Source organism: Typopeltis vanoorti, chromosome 6, assembly GCF_054136105.1.
Source record: "Typopeltis vanoorti isolate ZY-2024b chromosome 6, IOZ_Tvanoo_1.0, whole genome shotgun sequence".
NCBI lineage: Eukaryota > Metazoa > Arthropoda > Arachnida > Uropygi > Thelyphonidae > Typopeltis > Typopeltis vanoorti.
The window spans coordinates 96488959-96505745 of NC_143554.1; the positions used below are offsets into that span (position 1 = coordinate 96488959).

Sequence of the window (16787 nt, forward strand, 5' to 3'; positions counted from 1 at the left end):
GAAAGAACACAGCCTTGTCTGACACCCTTCTTTACTGGAAATTCCTCAGCAATTTCTCCTGATATTTTTATCGAGGCAGTTTGTTCCCAATATAGATTTATCAGTAATCTGGTATTGAAAGTTTTTTTTCACTTGGTCAGACTATAATAAATTTTGTTTACTCCTTGATCCAAGTGTGTGCAAACAAAGTTTGTGCCTGAAAGTATCTTCAGGACTGGGGTAAAGTGGTACAACACCGGGCGACTCCTTGCAAAGGTGGAGCAAGCTACCAACACTCCTATCTCAGTATCTCCCATAATGCAAAACACATCTCCTTGCGGATATGTATAATGTTATGCATTAAGGGAAGGGCCACTACCCAGACTAGTTTCGACCTTTATTGAGGTCTCTTCAGTGGGAGCCAGGCCCAAGTGGAGATACCAAGGCAGAAGCATTAGCAAGGTCATCTCCTCCTATAGGCAGAAAAGGGGAGATATGATTGAGACATTCAAATTGCTAAAAGGATTCTATAAGATTAATTCAGAGGATATTTTTGAGATCAGGACTGGTGGTGGGAGAACTAGGGGACACCTATGGAAGCTGGGCAAGAATGTGGTGTTAGAGCTGGGTTCTTTACTTTCAGAGTGGTAAATGAGTGGAATAAGCTGCCAGAGTCTGTTGTGGGTGCTATGACAGTGAGCGAGTTCAAGGCAAGGTATGACAGATACTGTGAGAATGTCGTATAGTTGTGTGGACATGATATTTAGGGCCTCCCTCGATGAGTCTAAGGACTCCCTGGAGTAGCCCGAAAATAATAATAATAATAGGAGCTGCCAAACGGTGTGCCACCTTTTTATTAAATTACTCTGGATTTAGAGAAAGATGTTGAAAGTTTATTTTTCACTTGGTCAGACTATAATAAATTTAGTTTCTTTATCCAAGTGTGTGCAATCAAAGTTTGCGCCTGAAAGTATCTTCAGGACTGGGGTAAAGTGGTACAACACCGGGTGACTCTCCAGTCCTGAAGATACTTTCAGGCGCAAACTTTGTTTGCACACACTTGGATAAAGGATTAAACTAAATTTATTATAGTAATCTGGTATCTTTACCATCTACTTCTAAATTTCCGATGCATTTGATTAGTTGTTCATGTTGTATATTGTCAAAGGCCTTTGTGTAATCAATAAAGGAGGTAATAAGTAGAGTTCTTTCTGCTTCTCCAGATATCTTTCTATAATAGTTATAATACTGAAGAGTCCTTCTCTAGTTCCTTTATTTTCCTGGAAACCAGATTGTGTTTCATTAATTTCCATTTTGATTTTGTTTATTTCTTTCTAGGATGATATATAACATAGCTTTTGCAATCTGACTGATTGTTCTGTACTCTTCACATTTGATTGTATTGGTAGGAACGTTGAGCACTTAAAATCTTTTGGCAGGTGCCCAGTTTCGTATATTTTGTTACATATGTCAGTCAGTGATCTTATAGTCTTATCATCTAAAGCCTTTAGATATTCTGCCATAATTCTATCCATCCCTGGAGCTTTTCCTGGTTGCAGTTTGTTAATGGCATTTGTTACTTCCCAGGTAAGAATAGTAGGGCCCCCTCCAAATCTTCATGCATTGGCTCATCTGTTCTATCATGATTGTAGAGTTCCTTTGAATACTCTACCCATCTATCCCTTATTTGTCTTTCTCCATTAGGATGTTTCCACTGGTATCTTCAATGCAATGAGAGCCTACTTTTGCAAGATTTGCTAGTTAGCTCTCTAACTTTTTCATGAAGTTCTCTAGTTTTGTGCTTTTTGTCCAAAAGTTCAATTTCCTTTGCTTTTGCAATTGACATTGAAATTTGCTTTTGCAATCCTACATTCTTTCCTATCTCCTTGTGTAAGTTCTTGTATTCAGGACAATTCTTGTGTTTCTTTCTTTCCTCCATCATTTTCAGTATCATGTCATTCATCCAGGGTTTACTCATCTTCTTCTCGAATTTGGGAATTGTTTGTTCTACTGTCTTTTTTATGCCCTCTTTAAATTTCTGCCATCTATCCTCAATCTCATCTTTAGGGTAAGGATACTTGGTGGGATCAGGAACATTAACAGCAGTGGATTGTGCCAGTTCCTTTAAAAAATAAGCTCCTCAGCATCCAATAAACTAGACATCCTCTTTCATTCAAGATGTTATTTTACACCCAACCAACTCTTAAATTTATACAAATCCCAAATTTGACCATCCTTAGCATACTGCACATGTTGGGTGTGGTACATCTAAAACTTTCATAAAAATTCTTGATGCTGTCCAGAGGAGAGCAATTCGGTTCATAGATGATCTCTCTTACAGATTCACATCAACTTACTCTACAGGTATTTCAATGGTCATTGTTCCATTGAACTGAATCATCATTCCTCCATGTTTTGCACCTGTTAACACAAGAGTAGCAGCTGCTTAGCACCGTTTTACTATGCAACTGCAAACACACTGATGTGCAAACACACATCCTTCTTCTCCTCTTCATCTTTTATTCTGTCTACCTCCATCATCTAGAACAGCCTTCCTTATGAAGTATTCCCTAGCAACTACAACTTGTAACTCTTCAAAAAAAAAAAAAAAAAAGTCAAACTTTTACCCTCTCACAGATATTGTCACAAATTTTTCTAATTTTACAAATGTAGGAAGTTAGTTAAAATTTTGCATTACTTGACTACTGTTCCTAAAAGTTATATATATATATATATATAAGAAAATAGAATAAGTTTTCAAGTTTCAGAAAACCATACTTTTTATCCTCTTCTGCTTTAGCAATATGACCAAATATATGGGCAAATGTATTTGGAATGATGCCTTTTAGTTCTGGCACAGAACGTACTCCTTCCATAGTAAATGTTTTCCCTGTTCCTGTCTGTCCATATGCAAATATCGTTCCTGGTTTTGAAAAAAAGAAGAAAATTCATGCATTTTTGTTAAAAAAAAATCTAATTTCATTTATAACAATATAAGTCACTATAGAGATTTCAGAAATTAGAAATGTAAGCTGGCTAAAGATGCATAAATTGAAAATTATGTATCGTAATGGATTACAGATACTCTTAATCAGAAGTTCATTTTGATCTTGGAAGTATTTAAATTATAAAACTTTTATTCATAAATTAAAAACCACTTTCCTTAAATAAGAGAGAGACAGAGAGAGAGAATTTTCTTTCTTTTATTTTCCAGATTGTTCTATTTCCCATAATATAATATATTATATTATGATATTTAGAGAAAATTTTCCCAGAAAAAAATTTCTTAATGTTTTTTACAGAAGGAAAAAAAATTCTTTAAATGCTTGATTTGACAAACAATAGTGTATTTAATGTAGGCAGAAATATACAGAATGGATTAAACTTTTCCAGAAACATAAATTACAGGTAAGCACAGTGGAACGATAATTAACTGTAATTACTTATACAAATATTTTTGTTTAAGTTTATTAAACCATTATCAGTTAACAGAATAGAATTGGAAATTTCAAACAATAATAATGTAGGCACATGGAGAATGGTATCTTTTTTTTTTCATGTGCAGTGTGTGTGTGTGTGTGTGTGTGTGTGAGAGAGAGAGAGAGAGAGAGAGAGAGAGAGAGATTATATTAATAAACAGTTACTGATAACAACTTCCCAAATTTTAGGCATAAACAATCAATTATTAAGGTTGAGGTTTGCAGTGGAGAGGAGGACCTCAGCTTTAAGGCATTCAAATTTGTGGTTACAGCAATGCAATAATGTAGCATCATCATCATGCTAGAGGATCACTGTATTAGTCAGATCTGTGACATTTTTTGGATTCAATATAGGATTTGTTTTCAGAAACATGTCACTAAACATGTTTCTGTAAACATGTTTAGTGACAGACTGGTCTGTTTGACTGAAAAATAAATAAATAAATAACTTGCAATTATATAGAAATGAAGAGGATGCTACAGGTTGTATTCTATTCTCCTTAGTAGATAGCAACAAAGAGCTGATCTGATTAATAGGTTTAAATGTGGTTGAAAGAAACCTATCCAGAAGTACCTCCGATATGAGAATTTTATAGGAGATATTTCTTCTTGTGGAAGAAGGAGAAAAACAGCTGATTTTCTCAATATTTTTGGGTTGTAGCCATGAAGGAGGTAATTTGTTTGGTGATTGAATTTCTTGATGTGATTTACTCCAGATTGCAAAAATGTTGTCAATGTAATGATACCAAAGCAAATGTTTCAAATCAAAAGTGATTTTTTTCTTTGATATGTTCCAATAAAAGTTTGCCAGAGTTAGAAAAATCAGGGAATCCATTGCAGTTCCTTCAATTTGTCTGTAAAGCTTTCCATTCAACTGAAATATCCAAAGTTCATGCCAAACTTAAAAAGGCCCACACTGTCTGATGGAAATTTGAGCAAGGTAATGTTGAGACTCACCATTAAATTGGAGGAGTCAAGTATCAACTCTCTAATTTTTGAAATAATATCAGAAGTATTCTTTATAGAAGAGAAAGAATGATTAGTACATGGAGTGAGGAGATTTGAGAGAAACTGAAATTTTGTGAGTAGGACTTTCCATGCATTCAACAGAGGATATTCAGGCTTATGAAGTTTAGGGAGATCATAAATCCTAAGTGGTCTTGCATGATAGGTTCCAAGCCTTTGAATAGTATCAAAGCAGATTACATTATCTAACAAAGTGTTTAGTTTATTCAGATGGCTAGTGTTTGGATTGCTTGGATTATGACATAGATGTTGCAATCTCATAAGAGAATATCTATTTTAGACTTATATTTGGAAGAGTCTAACACAACAGTAATATTGCTCTGTTGGCTTTTGTAATGGTAAAATTGTGCCTACACTGTTGTTTGAATTTCCCAATTCTATTATGTTACAATGATGATGGTTTAAGTAACTTAAACCATCAGTGTAATAATTAATTAGAATTAATTAAATATCTTTCCATTGTGTTCATGTGTATTTTAGGTTTCTTTTATGGATTCATAGTTACCTCTACACTGAAGAATTAATGTTAAAAAGAAAAAAATTGTGCCAACACATTAATTTCTAGCACTAGTGATTCTGGTGGAAAGGCTTATATGTTGGCTATACATTACTATTATTTTTCAGGATTACAGCATATAATCAACATTAATTATAACTTTTAATTAATACTTCCTATATTTCGGCAAGGCTACATTGCCATCAGGGACCACAAAAAACAATTATATATATACGCAAGCACTAACACTTGGTAAATGAGGTTGAAGAAAAGCAACCAAAGTTGGGCCTAAAATCGTAAACAGTGCCCCCCCCCCCCACCCAATTGGCTAAATCGGGTGGTCTTGGACATTCTGCTGAAGATCTGAGGATGAGTACTTCCCAAATTTGTGCATGATAAAAGTTTCATGAACCCAAATTTATTGAGGTTTGGAAAGGTTTTCAGGACTGATGCAGAGACCACGAATAGCCTCTCATATTTGTATTTGCTATGGTGCAATAGAGGGGCTTTCTTCCTGTATCCTGTGGTGAGTATGCAAAGAATGAGCAGCAAGTCTAGAGTGGCTGTAATGGTGGAAACAGATGTAGTCCATGTGTTCAGAAATTCTGATAGTGGCTCTCCTGCCTATTTGGTAGTAGGACAGGACAGTTTGCAACTGCAAGGAACTTGATAGACACCTTAGTAGGTCTAGGAAATGTTTCTAGTCTTTGGTGGGGTGGATAACAGATGCCATTTTTTATATGCAGTTTGTAAGTGATTGTAAGGTTGTATTTCATTAGGATTTTTCATTAATTTTTGAGATATGCTCTGAATATATGGAATGGCAATAGATTTTATGTAATCTCTTCAATGAAGGGGATGTTACAGGGTTTTAATATTTTGTGGACTGTGTGTGTGTGTGTGTGTGTGTGTGTGGTAGGGGGGGGGGTTGTAGCCATTGGCAAAGAAAGCGTCAAGAATGTGGTCAACTTCAGTAGTTCAGCTCATGGCCACAATTATACTAGCTCCTAAGAAAATTCCAGCAAAAAAAATAATGATACAAGTCAAATGAGGTATCCTCAGCCTTCCTACTCATATCACTAACAATATCAGACTTGATGTAGCCAGTGTACCTACCCATGCAAAACCACCAAAAAGCAACCTCTCAAAGAAGGAATATGAAGCTAACAAGAAATTAAAAAAATAGGGATAAGGGGGAATGCCACTGTGGTTTAAATTAAAAAGATGAAACAAGCTTACCTGTGTCATCTTTTAATCAAAAAGATGACACAGGTAAGCAGCTTGCCTCCTTACTCTGAGATCGCTCCATCTACCTTCCTTTAGAATATAATTCCACCAAAATCCATACACAAAATGTGCCATTATGTCCCACTGTGATGACAATGATTCTCCTACATACAAATTAGCCACACATTTAGCCAAAGTGCTCTCACAATATACTGACAACACTCCTTCACACATAAAAAAAACTCAGCCCACTTTAAGGTGAGTATAGAAAACCTCACATTCCAACACTGCCATAATGGTTAGTTTTGATGTCTCCTTTCTATTCATTAATGTCCCACTCAAAGACATCTTATACCTTATCTAAGCTATATTTACTCCTGATATCTCAGCCCTGTTTCAGTGCACCATGAACACTGGCTATTTCGTATGGCAAGGAAAATTCTACAAATAGACAGAGTGAACAGCCATGGGTTATACACATGTGGCCAACTGCTTCATGGAGACCTTTGAAGAAAAAACCCTTAAACTCTGCCCCATATAAACCCACTGTTTGGCTATGCTTTTTTGGATAGTGTTCTCCATTTGATAACATGGCCTTGATAGTGACTCTCCAACATTTTCTTAACACATCTAAACAATCAACATCCCAGGATTCAGTTTACCTTAGAAAAGGAAAACAACAACAGTCTCCCTTCCTAGACACTCTGATTACACGCCAGCCTGACATACCCCTGGCATTCTCAGTCTACAGAAAACCCACACATACTGATACAATTACCAGCAGTCACCCCCCCCTCCCCCGCTTCTCAACAAATATGGGATTATAAAACCTTATATAACAGGACAAAATTAATTTGTTCTAATAGCATTGTCCTAACTACTAAATTTGACATTTTTAACACTTTCTTAGTTAATAGCTACAACTCGCCCCCCCCCATAAAATCCACAAGTTGGTTAATTGGTAGAGGCCTCGGCTACTAATGGCTCACGCAAAAAGTTAAGCAAGTTTGAACACAGTTAGTAGTTGGAAGGGGCTCAATCATTCGATGCTGTTGGCACACTCTCCCTCGATGAGTCTTTGGCCTCCCTGGAGGTGTCGCATAATAATATTAAAACCCTGTAACCTCAACCCCTCCCCTCCCTTTTAGTGCAGTCCAAAACCTAAGGACGAACACTATTTCTAAAGATCACAACCACAAATTCAGACAAATCAGCTTGTGGCAATTTGTATAACTGATGACTGGTACACATCCACATTTTCGAATAGCAAAGGGGATCACGTGGTAACACTCAACAGGATAAAAGGCAAAAGGCTGCACTATGTGAATTATGTTTGAAGGAAGCTATTTTTGTGAAGGATTAAAGTTGAAAACTTGAATGCCTTGTAATGTCTCAAAGACATCATCTTGATGATTTCACTTTGGGAAGAATTATTAGAAAGCTTCAAGGCCACAGAATTAGTGATATTGCCAGAGAGTTTAGAATCACACATCGCGTTGTATCCAGGCACTGGGCAGCATTTCAAACCAGTGGAATGTGTTCCAGATGTTTACAAAGAGCAAGGTTGCCCTTACTCTATTATGGAGCATGAAGACAGATTTTTGGTTATAGCAGTAAAACATAATCGATGCACCATTGAAAATCAGCTTGCAAGTCAGCTCCATTCAAGCACAGCTACACAGATGTGTAGCAAGATATCTGTGACAAGTAGGCATATATGCTCAAAAGCCTGTAGTCTGCATTCCTTTATCCACAACTCATCATAGAGCACATGTTTGATGGTGTTGTATCCACAAAAATTGGCAAGACACCAATGGGCTAATGTACTCTTTACAGATGATAGTGATTTTAGTCATTCCTTTGATTCTAAATGATGCTCGATCTGGTGTGAAAGTGGTACTGCTTACTATTGCAAGAATGTTCTTGAAAGGGATAGATATGGTGGTGGGATCAATGGTGTGGGTAGGCATTATGCTTAATGGACACATCAAGCTACAAGTGCTGGAAAAAGGAACTATGACAGGTGAACGATATTGTAATGAAGTTCTTCAACGTCACGTTCAACTGTTCGGTTGTTGTTGTTGTAGGTGACGAATTCATTTTTATGGATGACAATGCCATACCGCATCATACACAAGCAGTGGAGATAGTTCTGGAGACCAAGGATATTGATCGAATCAAGTGGTCAGCATGCTCCCCAGATCTCAACCCCATAGAACACATTTGGAATACAATAAGGAGACGTATTGCTGCTCGAAATTCTCCTATAGAAAATAAACAAGGCCTTATCCTTGCTCTGAAGGAGGAGGAGAGGGCCAGTTTGCCTCAAGAACTCCTGAATTAAATTTCAATATACGTTTTCTGTAAGCACTGTACATTAATTCCTTAACTATGTCCTTAGGAAGTTTGTAACTTTTTCCGAAAATGTATTGAAATTTAATTTGTACGAAATGTATAACACAATTTTTGTATAATATAATTTATTAGTACATGGTCAATAAATATATGTCCACATTTGGCTATAGTCACAAAATTTTTTTTGTATACAAGTAAAAATGTAGTTCGTCCTTAGCTTTTATTGCCCACATACTAATAAATTATATTACACAAAAAATTTGTTATAAATTTCGTACAAATTTCAATACATTTTTAGCAAAAGTATTCCATATATCCAAGGCATCTGAAAAATTAACAAAAATTCTAAAGAAATACAACTTTATAACCACTTACAAACCACATAAAAAAATGGAATCACTTATCTGCTCCACCAAAGACTAGCCAAACAGTCAGGAGCCACTATTAGAATTTCTGAACACATGGACTACATCTGTTTTCACCATTACAGCTATTGATCAGTCATTATTTTTATTGTCCAGTCAAAACTAGTCAGTTTAATATATGTTAATCTAACAATATATGACTGATTAAAACTCTCACCCATAACCAGAATTCTCTTTATAGTCTTAAAAATAAGAATGAAATTGGATCCCATCTAAAAACAGAACTGAATTACTTTCCATTTTCTGTTGGTTTTGATTTAATATGTTAAGTGCAGTATTCTATCCACCATGAAATGAAATTTCCATAATAGTAAGGATCTGTTAGTTCAGCACATATTGACAGATTTCACTTCTGCTGTACAAGTTATTACTTTTTACTAGATGTGATTGGCCATTAGAGTTATTACAAAATTTTGCAAGATTCTTTGTGAAAAATCTTGCAAAAGTAACTATAACAGAGATCACTTATGATTAAATTGTAGATAATCTGCCTCTCAAAGTATATGGTCTCCTCTAGAAGGGGATCATACGCAATGCTTCTTAATAGAGCATGCAATAAAATGAAATTGCATGAAACTCCATATTCTTTTTTTTGTTTGTTTTTTAAATAAAAAAAAAAGTGTACAACTATACAAATGAAATTTTGAAGATCAATAAATGCACATATTTGTCATTGATTTACAAAACTGAGGAAACTAGAACTAAATGAAAAAATTATCTGACAAAAATAGAAGACACAAGAATATTGAAAATGGAATTACATGTACTGTCTAAGAGATAGAAGTCAATACATTGTGGCAAGAATAAGGATAGAAGCTGGAAGAAGTGAAAAGGTATGCACCATGAAAAGAAGATAAAATCAGGCCAATCTATGCTGCCTTCATGCTTAGTTCCATCATCAGTAGTGCTATTACTATTATTATTCAGAAAAGTATAACATATACTCAAATATTAATTATAATAACTTTTAATTAATACTTCCTATATTTTTGTGTGAATTTCCCTTGCTGTCAGAATGTTTTTCATGCTAATGAAGGTTGATCTAGCAATTTCTATTCTTTTTAATATTTCTTTATCACACTTTCCATTCTCTGTAATTAGTTGATCCAAATATATATAACTCTCTACTTGATCTAAGGTATTTCAGCTGATCTTAATATTTATATTGGATATTTTCCCTTTTTTTCTTGTTACCAGCATGTTTTTTTTTTTTTTTTTGAAGTTGAAATTAAGTCCATATTTTTCATTTAGTTTCAGCCTCGCTTCTAGTAGGTTTTGGACATTTTTATTTTTTTATTTTCAGCCAAAAGTACTGCAATGCATTTTCTGCTTCCTATGCTGACTCCTTTAAATTCTTCTAGTTGCTGTAAGATATTTTCAATATAGAGGTTAAACAATATAGAAGAATGAGCACAGCCTTGTCTGACACCCTTCTTTACTGGGAATTCTTCTGAAGTTTCTCCTGATATTTTTATTGAGGTGGTTTGCTCCCAAAATAGATTTATCAGAAAATTGGTATCTCTACCATCTACTCCTAATTTTTTGATGCATTCTATTAGTTGTTCATGTTGTATATTGTCAAAGGCCTTTGTGTAGTCAATAAAACATAAGTAGACTTCTTTCTTCTTCTCCAGCAGATATCTTTCTATAATAGTTCTAATGTCGAAGATTCCTTCCCTAGTTCCTTTATTTTCCTGAAAACCAGATTGTGTTTCATTAATTTCCAATTTGATTTTATGAGGGTGGTCTGAAAAGTTCTCGGCATAACAATGAAAAAACAAATTTATAATTTCAAATTTATTTTTATTTTTCAACATAACCTCCCTTAAGACTAATACATTTATTCCAGCAATGCTCCAGAGCCATTATCCAGTACCTGTAGTGGTTCTCAATAAGAGCTGCAAAATACCCCTCTACAGCTGCAATCACCTCTTGATTAGAAGAAAAACGCTGACCAGCAAGGAACTTTAGTTTTAGGAAGAGATAGAAGTCAGAGGAAGCCAAATCTGATGAATAGCATGGATATTCCAACAATTCATTGTGCAGATCCCTTAATTTTCTCATTGCCAAAACACCTTAGTGGGCAGAAGCATTATCCTGATGAAAGATGATTTTTTACTTCTGCAAACCAGGTCTTTTCTCATGAATTTTTTCGTCTAGTCTGGTTATAAGATTTGAATACTATTCCCCCAGTTATTGTTTTACCCTTTTCATAGATAATTAATAAACAAAATGCCTTTAGCATCCCAAAACACCAATGCCATGACCTTTTCTGCTGATGGAACCACCTTTGACTTCTTTGGCTGAAAACCGGCTTCTGTCCACTGTTTGACTGCTGTTTAGGTTCTGGTTTGTAATGGTGTACCCAAGTCTCATCCACAGTAATAAAGCGAAACACAAAATCAGGTTTATTCTTGTTAAAACACTCAGAGCACTGTTCAGAGATTTTCATGCGAGTGCATTTTTGATCTGCAGTGAGCAAGTGTGGCACCAATCTTGCAAAAGCTTTTACATTTGCAATCAATTCTTCATGCAAAATATATTCTACAAGTTCTTTTGAAATGCCTATAGTCTCAGCAATTTCACACACTTTGACTCGCCGCTCATCCAATACCATATCGTGCACTTATCAATGATTTCTGGTGTTGTTACACTTTTTGGACATCCTTCACGTGGATCATCTTCAAATGAATTTTCGAATGAATTTCTTTTGCCATTAAACCTTCTTTTACAAAGAATTTTATAACTGCACAATACTCAATTTTATCCATTTCAAGAGATACAGACAACAACTTTTGCTTCAGACAGATGTATAAAACAAACTACGTGATAGAATGATTTGCAATTTTACATGGATGCTTATGACAGATGTACCAACTTAGATAAAAAAATCTTGCCGATAGTGTTGCCATCTATGGTCGAGGCCGAGAAGTTTTCAGACCACCCTCATATTTCTTTCTAGGATGATATATAACATAACGTTTGCTATCTGACTGATTGTTCTGTACTCTTCACATTTGATTGTCTTAAATTTTTTAGGTATTGGCAGGAATGTTGAGTACTTAAAATCTTTAGGCAGGTATCCAGTTTCATATATTTTGTTACATATGTCAGCCAGTGATCTTATAACCTTATTGTTTAAATCCTTTAATATTCTGCCATAATTCCATTCCTTCCTGGGGCTTTTCCTGGTTTCAATTTGTTAATGGTTTGTTAACAATTTGTTACTTCCCAGGTAAGAATAGTAGGCCCCTACAAATTTTCTTGCAACGGCTTATCTATTCCATCATGATTGTAGAGTTCCTTTGAATACTCTACCCATCTATCCCTTATTTGTCTTTCTCCATTAGGATGTTTCCACTGGTATCTTCAATGCAATGAGAGCCTACCATTTTGCAAGATTTGCTAGTTAGCTCCCTAACTTTTTCATGAAGTTCTCTAGTTTTGTGCTTTTTGTCCAAAAGTTCAATTTCCTTTGCTTCTGCAATTGAAATTGAAATTTGCTTTTGCAATCCTACATTCTTTCCTATCTCCTTGTGTAAGTTCTTGTATTCAGGACAATTCTTGTGTTTCTTTCTTTCCTCCATCATTTTCAGTATCATGTCATTCATCCAGGGTTTACTCATCTTCTTCTCGAATTTGGGAATTGTTTGTTTTACTGCCTTTTTTTATGCCCTCTTTAAATTTCTGCCATCTATCCTCAATGTCATCTTTAGGGTAAGGATAATACTTCATGGAATCAGGAACACTGATGGCAGTGGATCATGCCAGTTCCTTTAAAAAATTTATCTTGTATTTCCTGATTTTTAAGGGAGCCAAGATAATATTTTTCTATGTTTATAGGTTTCATTGTTTTCTTTAATTTTATTGCTGCTTTAATGACCACAGGTTTATGGTGTGATCCAATATCAGCCCCCTGGGTATGTTTTGGCTTGTAAGGTGTTATTCCGGAATCGTTTTTTAATCATTATATAGTCAATCTAGTTCCTACAGCTGTCTCCGGGGCTTTTCCATGTGTAAAGTCTTCTAGGAGGCTGGCTAAATAAAGTATTTGTTATTACCAGATTGTTTTCTTCACAGAACTGTTTTAATCCCCCTCCTCTTGGATTTCTATGCCCCAGGCCCTTGATTTCCCATGCAGGAAGAGATCTTTTCTGAGCATACTTTAGCATTTAGATCTCCAATAATGATAGTTATGTCATCTGATTTAGCATTGTTAAGTATATTTTGAATGCCTTCATAGAAACGTTCTACATCTTCATCTCGGTAATCAGAAGTAGGTGCATATATTTGGACATTTTTGTAATAGATTTCACAGTTTGATATGAACACAGATGATTAAGAAAATAACTATTTATTAACTTAAAAGTTAATTTATTAACTATTTATTAACTTAAATATTAGCTTTTAAGTTAATAAATAGTTATTTTCTTAATCATCTGTGTTCATATCAAACCATGTAATCTATTACAAAAATGTCTGACGAACACATAAGCCTATCCACGCGTATATATTTGGACAGTAAAAATATTAAAAGATTGAGCTGCAATTTTTAATGCAATTGCTCTGTCACTTATGGGCCAAAATCCAAGCAAGGATCGGGCAATCTTAATTTTAGTACAAATGCTACTCCATTTCTATGACTGTCTCCACATGAGTATATAACTGAATGACTCTTTCTGTTTATTTTTCCACTATTAGTCCATTTGACTTCACTAATACCAGCAAAGTCAATTTTCATTGCATCAAGTTCTTGTGTAAGGTTATCTAACTTCCCAGCTTCATATAAGGTCCTTACATTCCAAGTTGCAAGCCTTAAGAGAAGATTTTTGGTTTTCAGACATGAAGGATCAGGAGATACCCTCCCTGGAGGGTTTAAGGTATCTTCTTCATATGCTATTTTCATAGTGTCTGTCTTACATTCCCAGTTTCTTTCTCTTCTTCCTTGTAATGTTTCCAAGACAAAAGTTGCAGAGGGTCCAACCTTGTCTCTATTGCTTAAATCTGACATGGTTCTCTGTTTCATGGTTTACTATGGAAGGTTATGTGGTAAGGTTCCTATCTCTTCCATGGTGACTGGCTGCATTTCTGTTTTGTCTCGGAGTGTGCCTGGACTATGTCACATAGTTTGCTGTCATGACTTTGTTACTATTGTCAAATTAAATTTTGGTCATCTGTTAACTCTGCCATTCCAGTCTTCAAGTGCAATAAGGAGGAGACACTCTCCTTCACTACAGCATAAAATGCCGATACCCTCACTTAGTTGTGCATGCCAGTCGAGGCACATTCCCAGGATGTGGCCGCTGGTGCACTCTATCAGCTACTTGGAGCCATAAGTGAGAGTTGCATGAGCAGTGGGGACCAATTCTGCCCAGCCACTAAATATTTTGATGCGACTGCTGAGCAGGCAGAGGTGCTACCCCTACTACCCACATCTTGCAACTCCTAACACTATATAAATCTCAAATTCAGCCAGCTCAGAATACTGTTCTCACATTTGAGGTAGAATATATCAAAAAAGTCCTCTGTTCATTCACTGTATGTGGTGTATGGTTTTCTTACTTCAGAGTTTCTCCAACAATACCAGTGCAACCAGATGTCAGAAATCTTTATATAAGATTAAACAAAATCTTGTTGTAATACAGAAGAGGACAGTGCTTAACAGATGGCTCTCTCTCTCTCTCTCTCTCACACACACACACACACACACACACAGGCTCAAATTCAATCCCTTTCTCAAAGATGTTCTGTTTCTGCTATATGCCTTTTCCATGACCAGTATCAACAAATGGGTTATTAAATAATTAAAGTTAAAATTTTATTCCAAAGATCCAAACATAGCCAATAACCTTGTCACCAGATTAATGGTACAACTTAGATTTCACCCTAATTAGAAATTTATTTAACTTTATTGTCAAATGAATTTTGTTTAAAATTAATTTCATTTTTATTTTAACAAAAGTATTTTAAAAAGTGGCCAGTTGGGTACTGCTGCATTAAACTGGCCATCATTATTACTACACAGCTTCCCATCTGCTTCACTAATTGTTTTATATGCCTAAGCATATAAAACAATAGCAGCTGCCAGTCAACATCCATACACATAGTTCTACTTCAAACTTGCCCAACCAACTTCTCTCATACACTTCTTTCTTTGGAACAGGCTTTCTCACAATGTTTTTGCCAAGGACTATAATTCTTTAGAAGTGCATGAATCTTTTCCTTCTTTCTTGATGTCCATAAAGTGCTCCCCCCCCCATACACACACACAACATTACATCCTCTTGTAAGATAACAACATCTGCTCTACTTCTCATAGTTCTTCCCAACTATGTATCACCTGCATATTACATATCTCCATTTAAATCTCTTCTAGTATCATTAACAAACATTTAATCTTTCAAAAAAAAAAAAAAAGAAGTTAATATATTACAGTAAAGACCGGCAACCATCAACAAGTCAAGTAAATCAAACTACAGAAGTGCTGTACTTTACCATAAAAACATGATTGACAGAATAACCAAATCTTAAAGCAGCCTAAATGTTGCTTTCATTCCACAAAGCAAAGTCACCACTATATTATGATCAACAAAGCAACTCATCCAGTGTTATAGAAACCACATGCTTACAGTTTATATACTGTGTTTACAGAATCTATTACATACTCCAAATAAGCTACTTAGGAGACATTCAAATAAGTGAATATATTAAAGATGAAAAAAAAAAATTGGACAAGGAAGATGCACATGCAGTGGTTCATTTAGATCTTGCAATGGCCACTGATAGGGATATTAGATAATAGTTAAATAAGTTATAAGCTGTCAGACATTGTATTGGTATTGGCAAGTTGTATTTGGGGAGAGCAATAATTAAGAAAGAGGAAGGTTACCAGTAGTGTGTGCAGGGATCTGTTTGGGGGGATATTACTGTTTAACTTATATATGTTAATGACAATGGGGAGGTTTAAATGGAGATATGAAGCTAAATGGATGATATACAATTGGAAAGAACTATTACAACTTAAGACGATTACAACAAATGTTGTTACTGTAGAGGAGGATGAGATCTGAAGAGACCAGTGAATGGAGCTCCCAAGTTAATGGTATGAAGTGTAAGGTTTTGACACTGAATAGCAGTGGTGTATGGTGGATATTCCAGTAAGCATGCCATGATAAGGCAACATTATTAAAAATCATTAAATTTCTGTAAAAAATTTATTTTATTAAGAAACAAAAAGATCTATTTATACATTGCTTCAATCTTATATTTCCAAGATGTAAATACTGTGTAAATTTAGAAGTAGCAACAGATACTTTATTTTATTTTATTTTTTTTATCATTTTTCAAAATTTTTAACCTGACCACCTTGCATTCTCAGTTTAAAAAAAGAGTACATAAAATATCTTCAACACTGTTTTGGGTTGTTGAGAAGGTTAAAAATAGATATCAGTTTAAATAAAAAGACACTGTTATCTAACAGGAAATCACAAGGAACAACTAACTGCTTGGCTGCAGGATCTACTAAGTAGAAATAAGCTAGCTTTTGGAAGCCTGCATGCCTTTAATTCCTGTGCCAATGTTAGCCCACCTTCAGCCAAATGCTCCATCACAAGTACTGTGTAGTCTAATCAAGATGAGCTTCAATGACAATACTCACCTTATATGATTTACAATCATGTTGTGAATGCTTTGATATTTGTAACAGTTCATGAGTATTTATTTCAAATAAATTAATGATATAAATCAAAAATAACTTTATTTCAAATAAATAACTGCTCAAAAATTATTTCTTCATGAATT

At 35.0% G+C, this 16787-nt stretch overlaps 1 protein-coding gene across 3 annotated transcripts in view; it reads right to left on the reverse strand.

Moving 5' to 3' along the window:
* The window catches only part of Klp64D (kinesin-like protein 64D), a 261208-nt gene that overhangs the window by 218156 nt on the left and 26265 nt on the right, over window positions 1-16787 (reverse strand). For all 3 annotated transcript variants that reach the window (XM_090394321.1, XM_090394320.1, XM_090394322.1), the window contains exon 4: window positions 2758-2902. In XM_090394321.1, coding sequence (XP_090250447.1) covers window positions 2758-2902 — 145 coding nt within the window. The remainder of the gene's footprint in view (window positions 1-2757; window positions 2903-16787) is intronic.